Source organism: Melanostigma gelatinosum (assembly GCF_949748355.1).
Source record: "Melanostigma gelatinosum genome assembly, chromosome: 9".
Lineage (NCBI taxonomy): Eukaryota > Metazoa > Chordata > Actinopteri > Perciformes > Zoarcidae > Melanostigma > Melanostigma gelatinosum.
In genome coordinates, this window is record NC_136642.1 from 25,945,835 (window position 1) to 25,965,330 (window position 19,496).

Consider the following 19,496-nt stretch of genomic DNA (forward strand, 5'->3'; position numbering starts at 1 on the left):
CACACTTTTCAGCTCAGCTTTCACATGGTAAACATTGTACGACGAAAAAGAGTCAGTACCTCATCTTTTTGGACAGAAGTGATAGCTGTGAAACTACAAGGTTCAGAATAGTTCAGATCCTCTGGTATCCCTTTGCATATGGATCCGCTGACAACCATTGATGGTCACATTGATATTCAGCTCAATCTTTGATCTTCAAATGCTGAGCGAGGCCAAATTTCTCAACCAGAACAAGCTTACTCAGCCTTCCACTGCTTGTTCATTTTAATGAGACTGAAAACGGTGCGATGCCCCCTTTTGGTAGATAGAACGCTCGTCAAAGGGTCGGCTTCTCAAGGACGTTTGGTGAGACGTGATACGAGCTCAGCAGGTCATGTTTGAATAAATAATGATGAGAGCAGAGGTAGGAGGTCAGTTAACCCTCATAAGATCCTCCCTGGTTATTCATGTAATTTACTTTTTTCAATTTTGATGCAACACAATTATTTGAATATGAGGAATTACTTGCTTTTCCATTCATGAATTCAGCCTCGTGGCAAATGGTGTTCATGTGACCTAAAAGTTTAATTCCAAGTTGTGCAAATGTGGTACTACTGGTTCCATGTTGATTCATCATCATGTGTTCGGAGCTGTAATCAGTCCGGGCTGTTTTCCATACAGAGGGCATTCCGACCACGAACATCATTTCATTGTTTGCCTCTCAACACTAATGATGATTGACAGGGTGAAATACATAGGGAGAGGGGACAGAGAATTGTGTGGGGAAAGACAACAGTGAAATGTATTACTGAGAGGTAAAGGAGAAAGTGGGATGGACATCCGTCTGAATTATTCAGCAGAGGAGGCTCCGATGATGCCGTCAGCAGTAGGAGATATTTGAGATTTTAAATTCCAGTGTGATTTCAGAGCTACCGCTCCTCCGTCCTCAATATGCTAACTAAACACAGAGGTCAGTGTAGCAGTGCATGGATGGGGTCATATGAGTCAGTAGATGGAGGGGTGGCTTCTAGAGAAGCTCAGATTTTTTTAACCAATCACCTCATGTCTGAACACCACTATAAATAAACCACATCGGCCTTTAGGAGCATCGTGAGGAACCCTTGGTGGGTTCCAGATGAAACCCGTAGGAAAATATAAAGGACTTCCTGGTAGAAGCCTTTTATAAAAATAAGTTTAATGAAATATAAATAACATTTATTTTTACAATCAACACTTGAAATGATGGTGGAAAGGTTCTCTGGAGAGGGTTCTGGGTGGAACCATTACACCGTAGAGGGGTTTTCTTATATCCTAGTGGATTCTGGTTGGAACCTTTTACAGATGGGTTTAGGTATAACACTTTATGTTGGCTTCTCAGTAGAACCCACTGAAAAAGTTCCAGGTGGAACTGTTTGGAAAATATTCTATCAGAACCAAAAAAGGCTTCTCCTGTGGTTACAAGCAGAGGAACCCTATGTGATTTAAATTAGCACCTTTATATCTTTAAAGTGTATCAACCTTATTCTTCAGCATTCTGTCATTTTCTAATCTTACCTCCACTGCAGAGTGGAAGCTATATCATCCTTTACTTGCCAAACATTTTAAGCTTAAAAACAAACTCTTTTTAAGTTCAACATTTTTGCATGTGAGAGAGGGACCATTTAGATTCCCAACATTGTGATCGGTTTCTATAAATAAGTGGTAGTCTGCTCTGCATGTTTAACAATAGGCTATTCAAATAAATGAATGCATTACATCAATAACCACCTATTTGGTAACAGCCAGATAGCTAGCCAGCAAGCTATCTACTAGCAGAAAGACAGAAAGTCATGTTGGTTAAACACTATTGACATGTGCTTTTGTATGCCGTGTCCAACCAGCAGACGCACTGATATGCTTCGGTACTTTTGAAGTTCCTCATGTCGGAGCCATCTACGCCAAGAGACACTACAAAGTAAATCAAAATGTCCTCACATGTGGTTTCAGGCCATGTCCCTGTGTCGTCCTCTCAGTTACTGATGGATGATGGATGTGCTAACGTTACTGTAAAATCATCCGAAGTGTAGCTGCTGAATGTTCACAAATATCATTCACTGTTTACAACACTACTAGCGATAAACAGGAGGAACTACTCATTTGTGTTCAAACCAGGAGTGAAAAAATGGGTGAGGCAGCATTAGGTGCATGAAGACAATATTATGTAGACAGACATGTCCACAAAGAGCAGTTGATTGTTGGAAATATTCCCGAGTGATGTTGAATAATGGATTCATCTGTGACAGGGAAGGGTTAAGTTCGAGCACAGGCTACTACATACAGTTTTCATTACACACATATGCACAAGTAATCACAGACGACTGCTCTTTAAAGTACAACAGAGTTTATGAAATCAAAATAATAAATGATCAAATCAAGTAATATTGCAACCAACAAACACCATCATACAATTTGATGTCTACTACCTAAAGTCAAATGAATAAAATGGGGGAGGATATATGTATGCAAGGATGTGTGTGTGTGTGTGTGTGTGTGTGTGTGTGAAACGAGGGGGTGTAACCTATTCAATCAGTGATGAAAAAGGGAAGGGCCATCTAGAACTACAACCTAGAACTACAAACCAAGATGGCGGACTTTAGTGACCTAGACAAAATGGCGGAGAGGTGACTGTGTGTGACCACGTGTGACAGCGCAGCACGTGTGTCGGGACAATAGATGGCGAGAGGTTCATCCAAAATCAGAGGCTCTATGTGTGTGTAGGTTAAGGGAGAGGGAGAAAGAAAAAGAGAGAGAGAGAAATCAAAGCGGCGTGCGCTCCGCGTCGTAGTGAGAATGAGAACCGCTGATCTTATCTTGCAAGTCTGCTGTCGTTGTTCTGAACTGACGGCGCTAATACAAGGATAGCCACGATTCTACACTTCACTCACAGAGCCGATTTAAGGAAGATAGAGTAAAACAAAACAAAATGAAATAATCCCCAAACAAAACAGTTATAGCAGGAAATACACAATATAACGGGACTCCGTGGTCCGCGATGGTTGCGCAATAACTCGGTATAACGCGACAGTGACTTAACACAACAAGATACGGGAATAACAACACATAAATGAATAACCTAGATTAAACTAAGGCTAAATTAAGCTAAACTATGCTAAAATAAGCCCAGACACCGTGACTCTTACTTTGAGAAGCTTCGTGAAAGGGGTCAGTTTCCGTGGAGGAATCTTTCGTTCCTCCAGGGATGAGGGCTGGTGTCTGCGCGGCTTTGCAGCTGGCGTGGACTCTGTCTCCTCGCTGCAGAGAGGGACCTGTGTTTCAACTTCGGCTGAGGCACGTTGTCGGTTCGTTCCTCTCGGTAATCTCCGGCGAGGAAAGAGGGTTAGTCGTCCTTCTGCCGGTGGTGTGCACACAAAGATCGCGGAGAACGGATCACGGAAGTTATTCGTTCTCGCGGGATAGGGTCCTTAAACTCAGAATAAAACACAGTCTGTTTCGACCAGCGAATGGCATGTGCGACCTGAGTTGAGGGTTGATGAGGCCGGCGGTCCTCGTGAATCTTCTTGTAGCCCGGACGAGGTCCAGAGGGAAGAGGGCGATTCTCGCCGTGAGAGCGCTTATAACCAGGTCGGCACAAACAGCGGGGGGCACTTTCTTGGCCAATGAAGGGCCAGCATCAGGTTTTGGCCGGAGCTGGGGGTGTGGTCATCCTGGGTGGACAACGGATCAGATCTCAGGTCAGGCGGTTGTTGAGAGGGAAGACACATGTGAGGGGCTCAGCCAGCCAGGAGGCGTCGCCAGACCCCAACACAAGCTTCTAGACTCTTTCATGTTGCAGTATTAATATTATGCTTTCTTGCTTTTATTTCACAGCACACAGACCTGTGTCAGTACATGGACAAACACCCTGGGGGTCTCCATCCAGACAACGTGAAGGTACAGTATATATTATTCTGGTCCCAAGACATGTAGTTTAATGAGCACACTATTTAAAATGCTAATAAGGTGTGGATGGAAAAAGCAGAAGCGATGTTTCCACCAGGAACAGATCAGGAGGACGACAAAACAAGAAACAAGCAGCAGTGTAACCTTGAAACCACGAATAGAGTCATGTAAGCTAATATTTTAGCAGTCCTTCTGATCTGGTCTCCTCTAATCCATATCAACCCACGGGGCAAGATTAGATTGCAGGGTTGTACAAAATTGAATTGTGTTTTTGTTTTTCCGTGAAATATAATCGGATAGTTTAACCTTTTCAGGCCGAAAACTGATTCAATTAAACAATCTCTGAGGAGAAAATAGCTGCTCGCAGCTCAAAGTGTGACAAGGTATGACTTCATCTCAGAGGGCCACACACCCAAATGTTTGGTCCCTCGTGGTCCAGTCGTTAGACCATTTAGCTGTTCAGTGCGTTCTACATGTTGATGGCTCCTTTCTTATTGGCTGTCTGCAAACAAGTGCATTGGTTTCTTACCCGTCTCTGAGGAACCTTTGTACAACAAACCAGAGCAGAGATCAGAACAACGTGATTGCAGCATTAATAATATGAACATTTGTGACTTCATTTACTGTGATGATGTGATAACAAGCTAGCAGGACAAAGACTATCATAGTATTATAAGCATACATTATGTGATGCTGATTAAAAATAAGAATACTGAGCTGAGTGGCTTGTCTCTCCACCACACATGAAGCTGCATGAGTCTGATCTCATTTAGCACAACTGTGTCTGTTAAAGCAAGACACTAAAGACAAAGACATTGCTACCATAGCATATCTTCTTTCAGACTACAGGCAAGGAAATGTCGAAAACACACATGTATTTGTCACTCTTTGCATCTGTAGATGTCTCCAAAATTCTTAAACGTCTCAATGTAAGTAATTAACTGGATCTGTTTCATTGTGATATCTCTTATATCTGTAGTGTCTCCCTTTCAGTTCACATTGAGATCATCAGCCTCCACAAACATTTCTAGCATCAGCCTCATATATTTTGTAATATTTGTAGTTTTGTATTTTGGGACTTAAACAATAATTTAGATTCATCTTGTAAAACAAACTCAAATATTCTGCTGTACTCAACAATGCTGCAGTTCAGCATAATGGCACAACAATACACCAGACTAGAAATTCTGAACGTTAATCAGAAGGCCATTTTAAGTCAAAGTAGATAGCCCATGAAAACATTAAAGTACATAATGGAACAGAAAACAGTGAGGCCTGGCTCCACAGAGATGAACCCGTTCAGATCGCCAACCCTTTTCCAATGGACGTGCCTTTTCTAGGATGTCTGAGATTTGTGATTGCTGTCATTTGACTCCATCCATATGCACAAACCTACTTGATTAGATGTCTTTAAACCAACCGCAGTGTTCCACATCATCTACAGTGGACTGCAGGTAGAGCCACACCTGCTTCTTCAGAAAGATGGCCGGCTGAGTGGCGTAAGGCACATTTCAACCTTTTAATCATTTTGTACATAATTTCCCTTTAATGTATGTTTAAAGTAAACATGAGATGTTGTTATACGTATGCATGTCAAATTATCAAATGAAAGATTCGTAGTTTTTCGATTTTTTTTAAAAACATCCGTCCATTTGACCTGTCGGGGAGTCACAGGAAGGGAAATGAATAGGAACTGTTCTGAAGTGACTTCCCACCGATGCAATCATCTTAGAATGCATCCTATGGATTATGTACACAGAATATTCAACTTAAACATGTTCTATTCTACAGATACTTCAGAAATCCATGATATTCCGAGTGGTGACGACAAGGCTGATGCTAAATATATATGCAGCGTGTCTTGAAGCACGACTTTATTCACTGTTTTTGAGTTCAGATCCTTGTTCCATTTGAATGGACAGAGAAAATGACTCATACGTATTTTAACCATTTTTATTGCAAATGATTTATGCTTCACCATTACAATATATGATTTGTTTGTGGTTGGAACATTAATTGGTTCTTAGCCGGTTAAACTACATTTCAACCTGGCTAGTTTTAGATAGGCTGCCATCAAACTCAACTACAGCTCAAACAGGAAAGAATCATTTGAATGACGGTGCCATCTTACAACCCCCTGTGAGATGGTGATGGACTGGTCCTCTCCTCTAACAGGACATGAGTGAACACTCTGATATTTCCCTCTTAGCAGTAACATAAATGAACAGATATGAAGACATGAAGATGGAGTGAATGAGGCCGGGTGATGATGATGATGTTGGTGTAGTGGGGGTGTTAGGATGTTCCCTCACGCAGGAAGGTGACAGTTCAGGCAGCATCTGTAACAGCCTTTTACCACTGAGGATTTACACAAGTACTACGCGTTCTTCATGCTGACAGCCGCCTCGTTGAGATTCAAATGAATAATTAAGGATTATTCCGAGGTGTTGCTTGGCACCCGCTGACTTTGTGGCTTTTTGGTGAGACGACTGAGCTGTGCTTTCTAATCTGTTGATGAGGCTCATGGCCCGGTTCCTGTGCAGTCATGTAACAGAGGCTGCACGGGAACTACTCAGCATGAAAACAATGGTTTTAACAATCTGCCACACTGAGGATAAAAGAAGAAACCATTTTTATTATCATATACATATACACATACACAAATTTTTTTTGTAGGGAGCAGTGGGCTGCCATTGATCGGCACCCGGGGCAGCCGGGGGTTCAGTGTATTGCTCAGGTACACTTCGACACGTGACACATCCCAGTCGGGGATCGAACCGTTGACCTTCCGGTTCCCAGACGAACCTCTTAACCCAGTGAGCCACGGTCGCCCGGATGGCACCTCTTTTCTTTTGGTATTGTCAAGGAAAGGCAGTAACATTAAAGCTAGGGTGGGTAATGCATTTTGTATGCATTTACATTGTCTTTACATACTGACAGCAATCAATAAATCAAATGATCGACAAAAAAAGGAAAATAAATCCTGTGGCTGTCACTAGACCAGTGAGGTGGTCCAATCAATTCATTTGGGATGAAATGATATTTAACAAGGATAAGGTAGTTTATTACTTATTTCCCTTTTTAGTCCCAATAGCCATACAGACCTCATTAATTGTTTGATACAACACTTGATTAGCATTTTCTTAATTTCCATGCAATGGGTCAAATTCATCCCTGTAAATTTTATTTTCACTGTCAGAAAATATAATTTTTAGCCAAATATATAATCAAAGACACTGTGAACATTTGCAATCAGTATGTAATCTTCCAAGTTCCCTTTACTACACTTGCCTGCACTATTAGCCTTTACAAAGGTGAGATGACAATACTGATACCAGCATCATGTGCCTGCTTCTAGTAGAGAGCTAGAACATGTATTTTTTAGCCGAGCTGGAATAAGTGAGAAACAGCTAGCCTGGCTCTGTCTATAGTGGAGAAGTGAAATCCTACAGATGCCTTCAAAACTAGTTCACACAATGTATCTAGTTTGCTTGAAACATTAACAGAAAGGTACTACTTGGACTCTGCATGCTGTAATTGTGTCTTAAGAAACTATGTGCACAGTAACGTTGAGGTGTCAATGTTGAGTGAGGTTGCCAGGTTTGGTATTGCTATACTGAGCATAGCCCAAAAAAAAACCTGTGCTCACTGACTGCATCTGGCAACATCTGGCCCTCTCGCTCGAAACATTGCAGAGAAGTGCAGTTCCAACACAAAACCACAAGTTACAGTTCAGATGAATCAAAAGAGATACCGATTGTTTTTAAGTTTCTACAGACACAAGATATCAAATTGTGTTTTTTCTTTTTTGAAATGCTCATATTGCTCAAAATGCTCACATTTTGAGGATATCATCAAGTGTCACAGCGTTTATGGGCGTTTCAGTTTTTGACCTCAAACACAAGCACCATGAACGGGGTTAATGTCTGTTATTAGTGCGTTGTACGACCATCCTCCTATTTACCAATCAGAAACCTAGAATTAGTGCCTCAACTGGTGCTAGATCAAATTAACATGTAGAGACACACTCTCAGACTCTCACTGCTGATGTCATTATTGGTCAAGGACCAGAGAGCTGTGTGTGTGTGTGTGTGTGTGTGTGTGTGTGTGTGTGTGTGTGTGTGTGTGTGTTCCTCTCGTTTAAAATTGAAAATGAACTGAAGTTTCTGCTTGAACCGAGGATCCAGAGTAAAATCTATCGGAAACTATCTTGTTGTGCTGCACCATTAGGTCTTCTCGCCCCATGTACTCAAACTGCAGTTTGTTAGCGGCGTTGCTGTAATTGAACGCAAGCGAGTATGACCTCATCCAGAGTGCTGCTGAAGTGCTCTTCTTATTAGATTATATGCAGTCAGCTGGATGGCCGTGTCTCAGTGACATCTCCATAGATCAATGGGAAAGTGACACTCACAGACCGTGTCTACAAGCCAAATAACAGCTTGTGTTTGCTCTCACAATCCCATTACAAGGGAAGCTACTGATAGCACATCATAGTGTCATGTCAATATCAGTGACGGGGCATCGCAGCAAGCATCTGACACGTGGTGATTGGGCTTGGCTAGTCGCTGATCTGCACCTCAACAGAGATATGCGTTCCACCATCTATATGTCTCTGTAATACTTGATATAGAGCACTATATGTCAATGAGTGAGCATACACTTAAACTGTGTAAAAAGCTCTGTAAAACATTTGGGGTCCACCTCAATCCAAAACCATATTTCAAAACCCAGCACATGAATTGCTGGTTGATAAATGTAACTGAACTTTAAAGACACCACCAGGTTACATGAACCAGGTGTTTACCAGGGACTACACCAAACACCACTGGAGGATGTAAATAATAGATGCAAGACATAATCCACTGTTAAGAACATTATTTTCATCAACACATATACAGTAGGCTGCTTAACACTAAACTACGCCCATTTTCAAGAAACGGCTCCAATAGAGGACCAACTACAATAGAGGATCCTATTGACCCAGAGCAGCATCTGAGGGGAATCATTGTGTAGCCTGAGCTACTGTAAGATATGTTATTGAGTTTCCAGTTCTTCATCTTTAATAAGGTGGGGGAACCACTGCGGAGTTACACGATAGAAATAGAAATAGATTTAAATTAAACAACTTAAGAAGTTTAGTGTGGTGAAATTGATCACAACCCATAGACATATTATACAACATGAGAGACAATAAGCAGAGGTTGATTTTCTTTCAAGGAGTCAGAAATCAAAATAATGGTGCAGATCGCTGCTTTAATCGTGCCCTACATATCCATTGAAATTCTGGGCTGGGAATGACACCACACTTTCTTAGCAATACCTGTAATAACAACGCATATAATATCATATAATAATAAAATAATAATGCACATAAAAACACAGTAGCAACATGTCCCCAGATAGAAGTTTGACAATACTGAGTGTGTGCGATTAAATGAAACACAAATAAGACATAAACAGTATACAGCTTTCATAACTGTTAATGCACGGAGCGGCCATCTTGGAGTTTGAGGTCTGGGTTGGTGAGCTTCTTCCAACTTTCCGTGTTAGAAATACCTAATAACCCTAACTTCAGTGGCATCGTTGAAATGTCCGGCTAGCAACTTTGAAAGTCCGACTTCTCAGTTGAAATGGAACGGACCAAAACACTTGCCGTACTGGATAAAGGGAAATTATATCGACCCATTTACCACATTGTGCCATTGTCTGTCATTTGTCCATCTGCCTGAGGTGAAACAAATTGTACACTCTGCTATAATGGAACATGTCTGAAGTTACCAATTTTTTCATCAGTTTGTTGGCAACGTCCTGGTGGTTAACTGACTTTATGAGTTGAGTTGTGCATGCAGCACAAGGCATTTTTGCCACAATAAAAGTCCCTTATAACATCTGGGGACGATGCACCCTCGAGGATACACTTTGTTTCTCATCGAACTGATGAGCATCTAAACTGTGGTGTTTCAGTAGTCCTATAGTTACACAAAGAGGCCCTGCTGAACTACACAGCTGCTCATTCAAACATCAGCCAAAGGCAATTCTGGGCATATCTGGAACTTAACAGTCCTCAGTGGCCAGTGCCACAGTGCAGGTTGATGCTTTCTCTTGATTCAGCCCATTAAGGACATCACTGTACAGATGCTTAGTGGAAAAGATGAGGGCTCTTTCCAAGCCTGCAGGCAGATGGTGGACCGTTTTCACTCCATTTAACACTCCTTCATTTTAGCTCTCCCTCACTGATTTCACCACTTTTTCCCATTTCAGCAAAACACTGCTTTGGAGATTTGTCAACGAAGCCAACGGTTTGTTTTTTAAGTCATTTTCAATGTTGGTTTCCTCTGTGCTATGATGGTCTGTATCTTAAATCTATTATTGATACAGTTTGAACTCAAATATGGAGCATTTACATTTTAGCAGGCCAAAGCAGCTCTTGTTGATCATTGTCTCTGTAGTTCAAGACCACCATCACAACACAAAATGTTGCAATGCCTAAAATGATCTATTTTTACCTGAGAAGCACCTGTTGTGGCTGTGCAAATTAGGACCGTTATTTTGAAGAAGCAAAGGGCGGAAGTAGTATGACGTAGTAGAGAGGTCAGGGTGGATGCTTGGCTTTGCACAGCATGAGGTTTTGACATGTTTCCCACCAAGCGTTCTTCCTTGAGGAGCCACCTTAGCTTTATATGTGCTGTGGAGGCCCAGGCCAGTATGTTGCATTTGTTGTTTGTTAGAGTATTTTATTTGTTTTCAGAATAAAGCAGGTTTATAAAACTGGTTATTTTAGCATGCATCTGATGGCACATGCCATTTTCTCCCATTAGTAAATTTGGACCAATAGAGGTAAAGCAGCTTATGTTAATACCCATTCCACAAATAGAAATGAGTGACTCATATATTGTTTGTTTTTCACTACAAGCCTGCAGATGAAATTGGTCTGTTATCCACACATGATACAGTGACCTGCTTCATTTGCAGTTTAAGCACCGTTGTAAAAGATCACAACGACACATCATGATATTTGCTGAAGAGACGCTGTTTAAGAGACGATAATAGAATTTCCTGTAGTGTCACCAGCAGGTTGACATTCGTGCTTTTGACCACCAACCATTGCAATTTGAAAATGAATACAATTTGGTTCAGACATTCATATCCCCAAATGTTGACTTTTACTAATTTAAGTGACCCCCGACTTTTTCATCCATCATCAGGTCAAAATTGCAGTTGTCCAATACGTTCCTGCGGTATATGACCAAACACAGTTTTGTTGGGAACTAAAGGAGCGTGTTTGGGTTATCAGCATTTAAGAAACTGAATTCTTGACATCAATAGAATTATTAATGTATGTAACAAGTATTAATGCTTATTAATAACAATGGGGCACCACCCTGCGAACAGGGACCAATAACCAAACGATAAAACTAAGTCTCATAATTAGTAGTCACTCATAATGTCAATAGTCTGAGTATGACTATACATTCAGTGACAGTGAAGGTTTTAAGTTCGAGCACAGGCTACTACATACAGGTTTATCAAATACATATGCACAAGTAATCACAGACGACTGCTCCTTAAAGTATAACGGAGTTTATTAAATCAAATAATAAATGATAAAATCAATTAATATTGCAACCAACAAACGTTATCATACAATTTTATATGCCTAAACTAAAGAATGAATAAAATGGATGAGGGTGTATGTCTGTGTGTGTGTATGTGTGTGTGTGGGTCTGTGGGTGAAAAGGAAGGAGTCTTACAGCTATTGCTAAAGACTACAAAGATGGCGGCGTCGAGTGACGCGGGCAAAATGGGAGGGGCCTTAAGATACTACAGCTAAAAACTACAAAGATGGCGGAGTCGAGTGACGCGGGCCAAAATGGCAGTGAGACTGCTGTATGTAATCACGTGTGCCTGGGCAGCACGTGATGTGAGGCGATCATTTGAACGGGGTTTCCCCAGGGGCAGAGACAAGAAAGAGAGCAAAGGTGGGGGTCATGAATCAAACTTCTGCGTGCGGTCCGCGTTGTAGTGAGAATGGGGAAGTTGGCCGTATCGTACACACCGTGCCGTTGTCGGTAGAACTGCCAGCAGTTATGTACGATAGCCGAGATTCCCCACTTCACTCACAGAGCTGATTTAATGAGGAGAGAATACCACACGAAGTGTAATAAAACAAATGAAAATAAATGAAAATAAATCCCAAGCAAACAGTCATAGCAGTTCATACACAATGCAACGGAGCTTCTCTGCTCCGTAAGGAGTTGCGCAATATCTCAATATCACGCGACAGTAACTTAAACACACAAAAACACGGGAATATCAACATATAAATTAATGACCTGAATTAAATTTACGTTAATTTAAGCTAAGCTATGCCCAGATACCAAGAATCTTACTTGTCGATGCTTCATTGCAACGTTGAAGTGTTCGTGGGGAAGTTGTCCGTTTCCTCGTCAGGAAGGGGCGGCAAGGCTGCTTGCAGCGCGGCCGTGCAGCGGGCGCTGTGCCGTGAGCTCGTGTCGTGGCGTGAGCTCACTCTGGAGCGAAACGCAGACGTGATCTATCCTCGCTGCAGGGAGGACAGTTGAACTTCGGCTGAGACGACGTGGTCCGTACGTCTCCCGGTAATCATCGGTCAGGAGAGGATTAGACGTCTTCCTGCCGGAGTGTGCACAAAAAGAAAAAGAAGCAAAAAGCGGAGAACGGATCGCGGATGCGGATTCGTCTCGGCTGGGTAAAGGAGCCTTACTCAAAGTGGAACACTGTCGTTTCGTCCAGCGAAATGGCTCGTGACCTGTCAGGGTTTGATGAGGGTTTGAGGGCCGCGGGCTTCCTCGTGGCCTTCGGTTGCCAGCGTCGTGCTGGAGGTAGGAGGCTGGTGTGTCTTCATATGTCCAAGGACGGGTCCCAGGGCGAAGAGAGCGTTGTGTGCTCCCTGTCTCAACCGAGGTCGAAGGGAAAAAGCATGGAGGTCCGGGGCGAAGAGAGTGTTTGCGTGCCTCCTGCTACCCCGGAGGGATAGTTGGAAAAGCATTGAGGTGTGTACTGCAGGCGGTTTTGTAGAACAGTGGTTGAACCACAGGGGTCCTGGGGTCTCTTGGCTCTCGGCCAATGAGATTGCAGCGGTGCATTGAGGTGACCATGGTTTTTTGGGGGGGGGAAATTTACACCCAAGTGTGAAATTCCATCAGAGGAGGCTTGCTCTTATCAAACTACAAATCAGGATGAAACCTTTGCTTGAAAAAGTGAAGGCCTGATTCTCTTTGTCCACAGCACATGTTGAAGCCATATGGTCAGAGCCCAACATTTTCATCAACCTCAGTTAGAACTTTTGTTAAGTGTTTATTATCTCCGGCTGTAAACGTCGTATGAGAGCAGTGCAGAGCGGTGGCCGTGAGCTAACCAGTGGGGCACGCTCACATGCACTAACATGCACTAAAAGGCATGCACGGCCGGCCGGCCAATGTCAACAAAGCAAGGAGAAGCTCTAATACCAGCACACACACAGATGGAGAACGACTTCATTCTCGGCTCAGATAGACATTACTCCACTATATCTTCAGTAGACGGAGCAGGCCGCCCACTGATCACAAGCTTGGCAGTCCATCCCCACCTCTGGGTGGCGGGGGCAAGATACTGAACCCCAAATGACTGTGGGGTTGGGCGTTGCAATTGGCTGTTTCATCAATGTGAGAATGTGCTTTCGTTTAGATCCTGATGGGCAGGTGGCACCTTGTATGGCAGCCTCTGCCATCAGTGTATGTGTGTGTGAATGGGTGAATGTTGTGTAAAGAGCTCTTTGAGTGATTGGACGAATAGAAAGGCACATATTAATGCCAGGCCATTTACCATTCATCATATTATTAATCGTTACCAAGATCAAACCTTATATCCGTTGATGACCTGACTGTTTCAGATGAATTAAGAATTCATGTGTATAGATTCACAGAGCATGTAGGTTTTTAATCAAACCCAACTTTTTGTGATATCGGGACAATTTCATACTTAAGCCTACACGAGAATATCAACGTAGTGTGCAAAGTGTCTTTAAGTTTACTGAGCATGTTTGTGTTGTGTGAATACACTTTACATATACATTACTGATAGGGCTCTTGGAATTGAAACATTTTAGTAAGTGTGTTCTCTCTATTTACCTTTTTGTAATGCCACTAGTGGGACTTTTGTTTTGCCCCAGATCAGTCAGTCTTCATGCCTGCCTATCTTATGAGCGAGTGTGTTCCATATTAACATCCCATTAAAACGCAGCATTTATTCTCTTCCTGTGTTCTGTGCCGTTTTGCTTTGTTTTTGTGTTTGTCCTGGTGAACCGCACCGTGCTGCTGTCACTTTGATGCATTGCCTCATCCCTCTGCTGCACATTGAATATCAGACAAAAGAGCCCAATCCTAGGATAGACATTCTAGGATAGACACCTCAGAGCCGACCAAATCCACACACCTTTCCTTATTCCTTATCTGGGTCTACTACTTTATCATTTGAAAGATGGGGTGTGTGTTTATTGGCTTGCTGATGATGGATTGTTGTTCCTGCAGAAGGGTCACTCCTCAGGTGATAGATTGTAATAATGGTTGATTTAACTACCATCACACTGTTTGTTTCCCTGCAGTTATGAACTAATAATGCATCATGATTAACACACACACACACATACACTAGAGATCCTGCAGGTCTTTTCTCTTCATTGAAAGACCCATACACTCTGAATCTCAATGTGTGTCATTAGCTGGTGTTACTGTAGCACGCTTTCAGGGTTCTATTGTCTGGGTGAAGAAAAGTCATTGGAGCATTTCCAACAATTAGATTAGCATTACGTTCTCTTGGTCGAGTACAAACAATGAGACACTGTATTGAAATTAAAAAGTACAAAAAGTCAAATGTACACGCTTGTATATTTTGGGAGGGAAGCAAAGTCCCAGAGTGCATTGCAGTAGGAAACATCCAATCACTGCGCTTAAAATCCTGTTGCTATGCAGCTAATGACAGGGTAAACTGAGACATTAATGGGGCACTCCACTGATTATACATACACAGATCAGTTTAGTCTTCATCAGGATTACCAACAGCCTGCTGAAACAGTCGAGGACCTCGAGACAAGCTCTGCTGAGACACGTCTCTTATAGAACAGCTGTGATACAAACCCGAGCTGTTTTCATTGTCTTCTCCATGGCAACTGTGAAATATATTCATAAGCACTGTCGTATTTACTGACATCAGATGTCACAAACTTATTGAGAAGATCTTGAATTCTTTATGAACCATGTTCCTGTCACAACCTTGTGTGTCGATGAATCCTCAGGTAGATCTGTATTTCTTTGTTCAGGAACATTTAGGTTGCTATCTGAATTAAATTGCCACCATCACTGCAGTGGCAATGTGATTGTGAGCAAGTGCAATACTGCTGTAATTTATGTAAAAGATGTCACTTAGTGCAGAATCTGGGCTTTTAGATTGAATTACAGACGCATTCATTTTTCCACTGCCACCTTTCCTGCCAACACGTTCTCCCTTTCAACTAGTCAAACACGGCAGCTTGGTCAGTGGCCCTACGCTTCAAACTGTGACTACATAAACCTCTAGCCTCAGTTTTGCACACCTCACCATGCATACATGCATACGCTGTCTTTTCAATATAAACTTTTAAACATTTTAACAGGAAACTACCTGGTTAGGTTTAGGCAAATTAAGTTAAAAGATTGTGGTTTAGGTTAAGATAAGTGCATATTTTAACATAACTATCGGCTACATTGCGTATGTGACTACATTATAAACTTGATGTAGTAACATTACATAATGTTATGTTCCATGAAGTGAGTGACATCGTGAGGTTACGTGCCTTAGTACTCCAAGTCGATTTTTGGTTTCACAAGGACACGAACAGCGGTCTCCTGGGTGAACGTCCTTTTGTATTCACTCTTTTCTCCCGCTGTAACTACGTAGAGCGGAATTATTTGACCAAGCTGCCGTATGTGATGTGTTTACAGGTGACTTTTTTCACCAATTATGTTGTCCATTTTCCAGCTCGCTCCGGGGTCGATTGGTGCGGTCGCATCTTTAACAGCAGGGTTCCTTTCAATACGTTTGCCCAGATGGACATCTCATAGTCACTTATTACACTTCTCTGGCAAGCAGATGTCTAAGGTGGCAACGAGCCGAATGGTAACCACTGGCCATACTGAGCCTGTCTGAGTATGAATCTACGTAATTCAGCTTGAATATTGGCATTCAGAATTATTTGTATTATTATAGTCAGAACAGTGCGTCTGAATTGCCTCCTCAAACGGCTCTCAGCACTTCACGTTTCCTCAAATATTAGAATGCAAATGCGCCGTTCCAATTGAAGCAGAACAATAAAAATACTTTTTTGAGAAAGGTTTGATTTTTGAATTAAAGAGCTGACTGAAGAGAATGAAAGAGTGATTTTATTTTTTTTTTTTCGTATTTCATTACCGTGCAGTTGCACTCCTAACAAGGCAAGGGGTTTTCAGAACTCTATTTGATATACATGAGTAAGCACACATTTCCCATGCTAATTTTTTGCCCTGCAGTTCATCTCTCACCCGCCGAGTGCAGGAATAGTAAACTGTTGACCCGGTGACTCCAGATGCCAGACAGGGCCCGTTCCCGATTGAGCTCCACGGTGCTTCAATCAGCTTAATTGGGCGGGACATAGTGTGAGCAGAGAAATGAGAGGGGAATGCTGGAATTAAAAAAGAAGAAGAATTTGAACGCTGGATTCGTGCACGCCTCATTATTTGTTGATTGGCACGTCTGCAGGGGGGGTGAAGAACTGCCAGATCTCAGAAGGAAAACAAAGAAGAACTGCCAGATGTCAAAACAAAACAAGTTTGATGTAGCTCTGACTTTGGATATATTAGGATTTTGCCGACAGCAGCACTACACTTCATGCAGCATGCATATATTAAAAGCTAAACTTGTTTTGCGGTTTGGGTTCATGAGCTCCGGAGGCAGGTGGAGGAGCTGTGTTTGATTCCAGCAGTAGGATAATTGGCTGTAAAAATGTAAATTTAAATGCAATTTAATCTCTATTCACGTGACGTGTCAGCCAAAGGGCATTAGTGCATTTTAATGGTTTTATTTTTTTATGAATGAATTTGTCAACTTCCCTTAACAGCACACGTGAGCATGAGTTTTGCTGAAAATACATAATTTCAACAGAGAGACAGTGAAACACTAACATCTGGATTCTTTTCCAGAGGCTAAAAAGAACATTTATTACAAATCACCATCTCCAGCAAGCGCATCAGTTAAACTTCATTAGTTGGAAAAAAAACAACCTTCGGCGAGTCAAATGTAGAGGACAGAGACGTCATTTAGTGATAAAAGCTACCATGGTCTTAAAAGTTCAAAACAACATTAGAAGAGAGGGTAAGTAGATTTCATGCCTTTGAACACTGGCATGATATTTTGTGGCCACCTGGGGGCAGTGGAAGAGCCTGTGAACATAACTGACATATTTTCACTTTCCAAAGTAATGGATTTATTTGTCGTCGATAACTGATGGAAAATGTCTTTCAGAAATACTGGTAAAGGAAACTTTCAGTGAGAGACACAAAGTGATACATAAAAAAATAAGTCAAATCAAGTACAAAGTTATCAATATTACCGGGTTATTCACACAACAGGACACAGCTTTCTCTGCTTGATAGCTCACAAGGGACATGGAAAAACATCATTTGGTGAGGGACAGAAATGTGCATTTTTCCTATCCCTCTGGGTCAAAGTTGACTGATTCTAACTGTTCCTGCCGCGCTGGCTCCTGCTGTCAGCAGTCCTGTCATGCTCTGTGCAATCAATGCGCCGCCCTTCACAGAAAATGAAAAGGAGGCAGAGCCCAGCTCAGCGCCGTCTGTCTGCTGTGATTTCAGCTCAGACTGTCACACCTCCATACATTTCTGCTGCCACTGTCTAACCCCCCCCCCACACACACACACACACATTGATGCAATACGTCATAATCCACAATGATGTACTAAATAGAAGTAAACGCTTTAATTTCCTACTTATTTTCACTCCGACTCAATGCAGCATTCACCAGTAGTTCAGCTGTGATGTCCCATCGGTTTTATCACTCTTCAATAGTCCAAGTGGAGGAAATTATGTTTTTCACTTATGGCTCTGTATTGATTTGTATGTGTGTGCCTTTGTGAAAGAGACTTCCAGAGAGTCTATATATAACGTGGGGTTCATGTCTGATTTCACTCTCACTTGAATGAAGTCACAGAGTGATGATTAGGATATCCTACACCTCTCTGACCTCAGCAGCCGCCCAGTTGAATGTGCCACAACAGAGAGATGTAGAGGATAGTTGTTAAAGGCGTGTCCTCATGTCTCATGTCCTCATTATCTTCAGCATGTTGTTTGCACATAGAGATCTGTCACCGTTCCATATTCTCCTGTAACAACATTTCTTTCCTTTTGTTCTCCTGTTTTTTCCAGCTGTTCCTGTTCCAGTTACTGAGAGGCCTGTCCTACATCCACCAGAGGTACATCCTTCACCGCGACCTGAAACCACAGAACCTGCTCATCGGCGACACTGGAGAGCTCAAACTTGCTGACTTCGGTGAGTAAGCTGGATGCTGATGCTCTTGTTTTCTGTGTATCTGTTACATGTAAGAGTGAATATCCCATCTGTTCTCCAGTTCTGATATGTCAAAGGAAGCAGCTTGATGATAACACAACCTCTGTTGAACTTCTCAGTACTCATATGGAGCCATTTTGATCAGAATCAACAATAAATAGGCATTTATTGTTGTCATTGTGTTTTTACATCAGAATCAAGTTGTATTCTTAGTTATTTTTTATTTCTCATTCATCAGATATTTTATCATACCACCACCGTAGCTTTAAAGAAACAGTGAAGTCCAGTGTTCTAATCCCGTGTTCCTGTGTAAATCGTTGAGTCATCTCTTGCTCAATATCTTTTTTTATGTATCAAAATCACTTGCAACTTGTGAACGAACCCAAGGCAGATTATTGAAAGATGTGTCCAGCATGTAGTCCGCCATGTTCTAAGCATCTACGAGGCATCAAAATAAGACACAGATCACCTCAAAGGCACAGATATCGTGCTGACTGATCCCAGAATAATGGGATTCTTGGAGAAAGACCTGCCGTTTTGAATGGCTTTTGTTGTACTGTTTGGCCCGTTTGTATGATCTGTTGGTCCAACCATCTGTCCAACACTTTGGCCAAGATGACAAAGTCTTGACAATAAGGTGACCCCTTGACCTTTTATTCACTTTGCCTTTCATCACATGCCAGAATTCCCACATGTATGCAAGACATAAAAATCAATCAAATCTATTTTGTGTAGTGTTAGGAACCCCTCCTGAAGTGGCACCATATGGCTTGGATCCATGCACCGTAAACACCGCCTATGTGGCCTGTCTGGCATCATTAGGGGCCAGACTAACTGGCAATCCAGCCTTCTGTTCCATCCATCCATAATACATCCATCCATCCATCCATACACACACACACACATCTATCCAGTTTCATATCCCTTTTTCTATTTCCTACCTGATTCCTAACTCCCTCAGACC

At 42.1% G+C, this 19,496-nt stretch overlaps 1 protein-coding gene across 2 annotated transcripts in view; it reads left to right on the forward strand.

Moving 5' to 3' along the window:
• The window catches only part of cdk14 (cyclin dependent kinase 14), a 203,506-nt gene that overhangs the window by 69,294 nt on the left and 114,716 nt on the right, over nt 1-19,496 (forward strand). For both annotated transcript variants that reach the window (XM_079275678.1, XM_079275679.1), the window contains 2 exons: nt 3,847-3,909; nt 18,391-18,514. In XM_079275678.1, the coding sequence (XP_079131804.1) occupies nt 3,847-3,909; nt 18,391-18,514 (187 nt within the window). The remainder of the gene's footprint in view (nt 1-3,846; nt 3,910-18,390; nt 18,515-19,496) is intronic.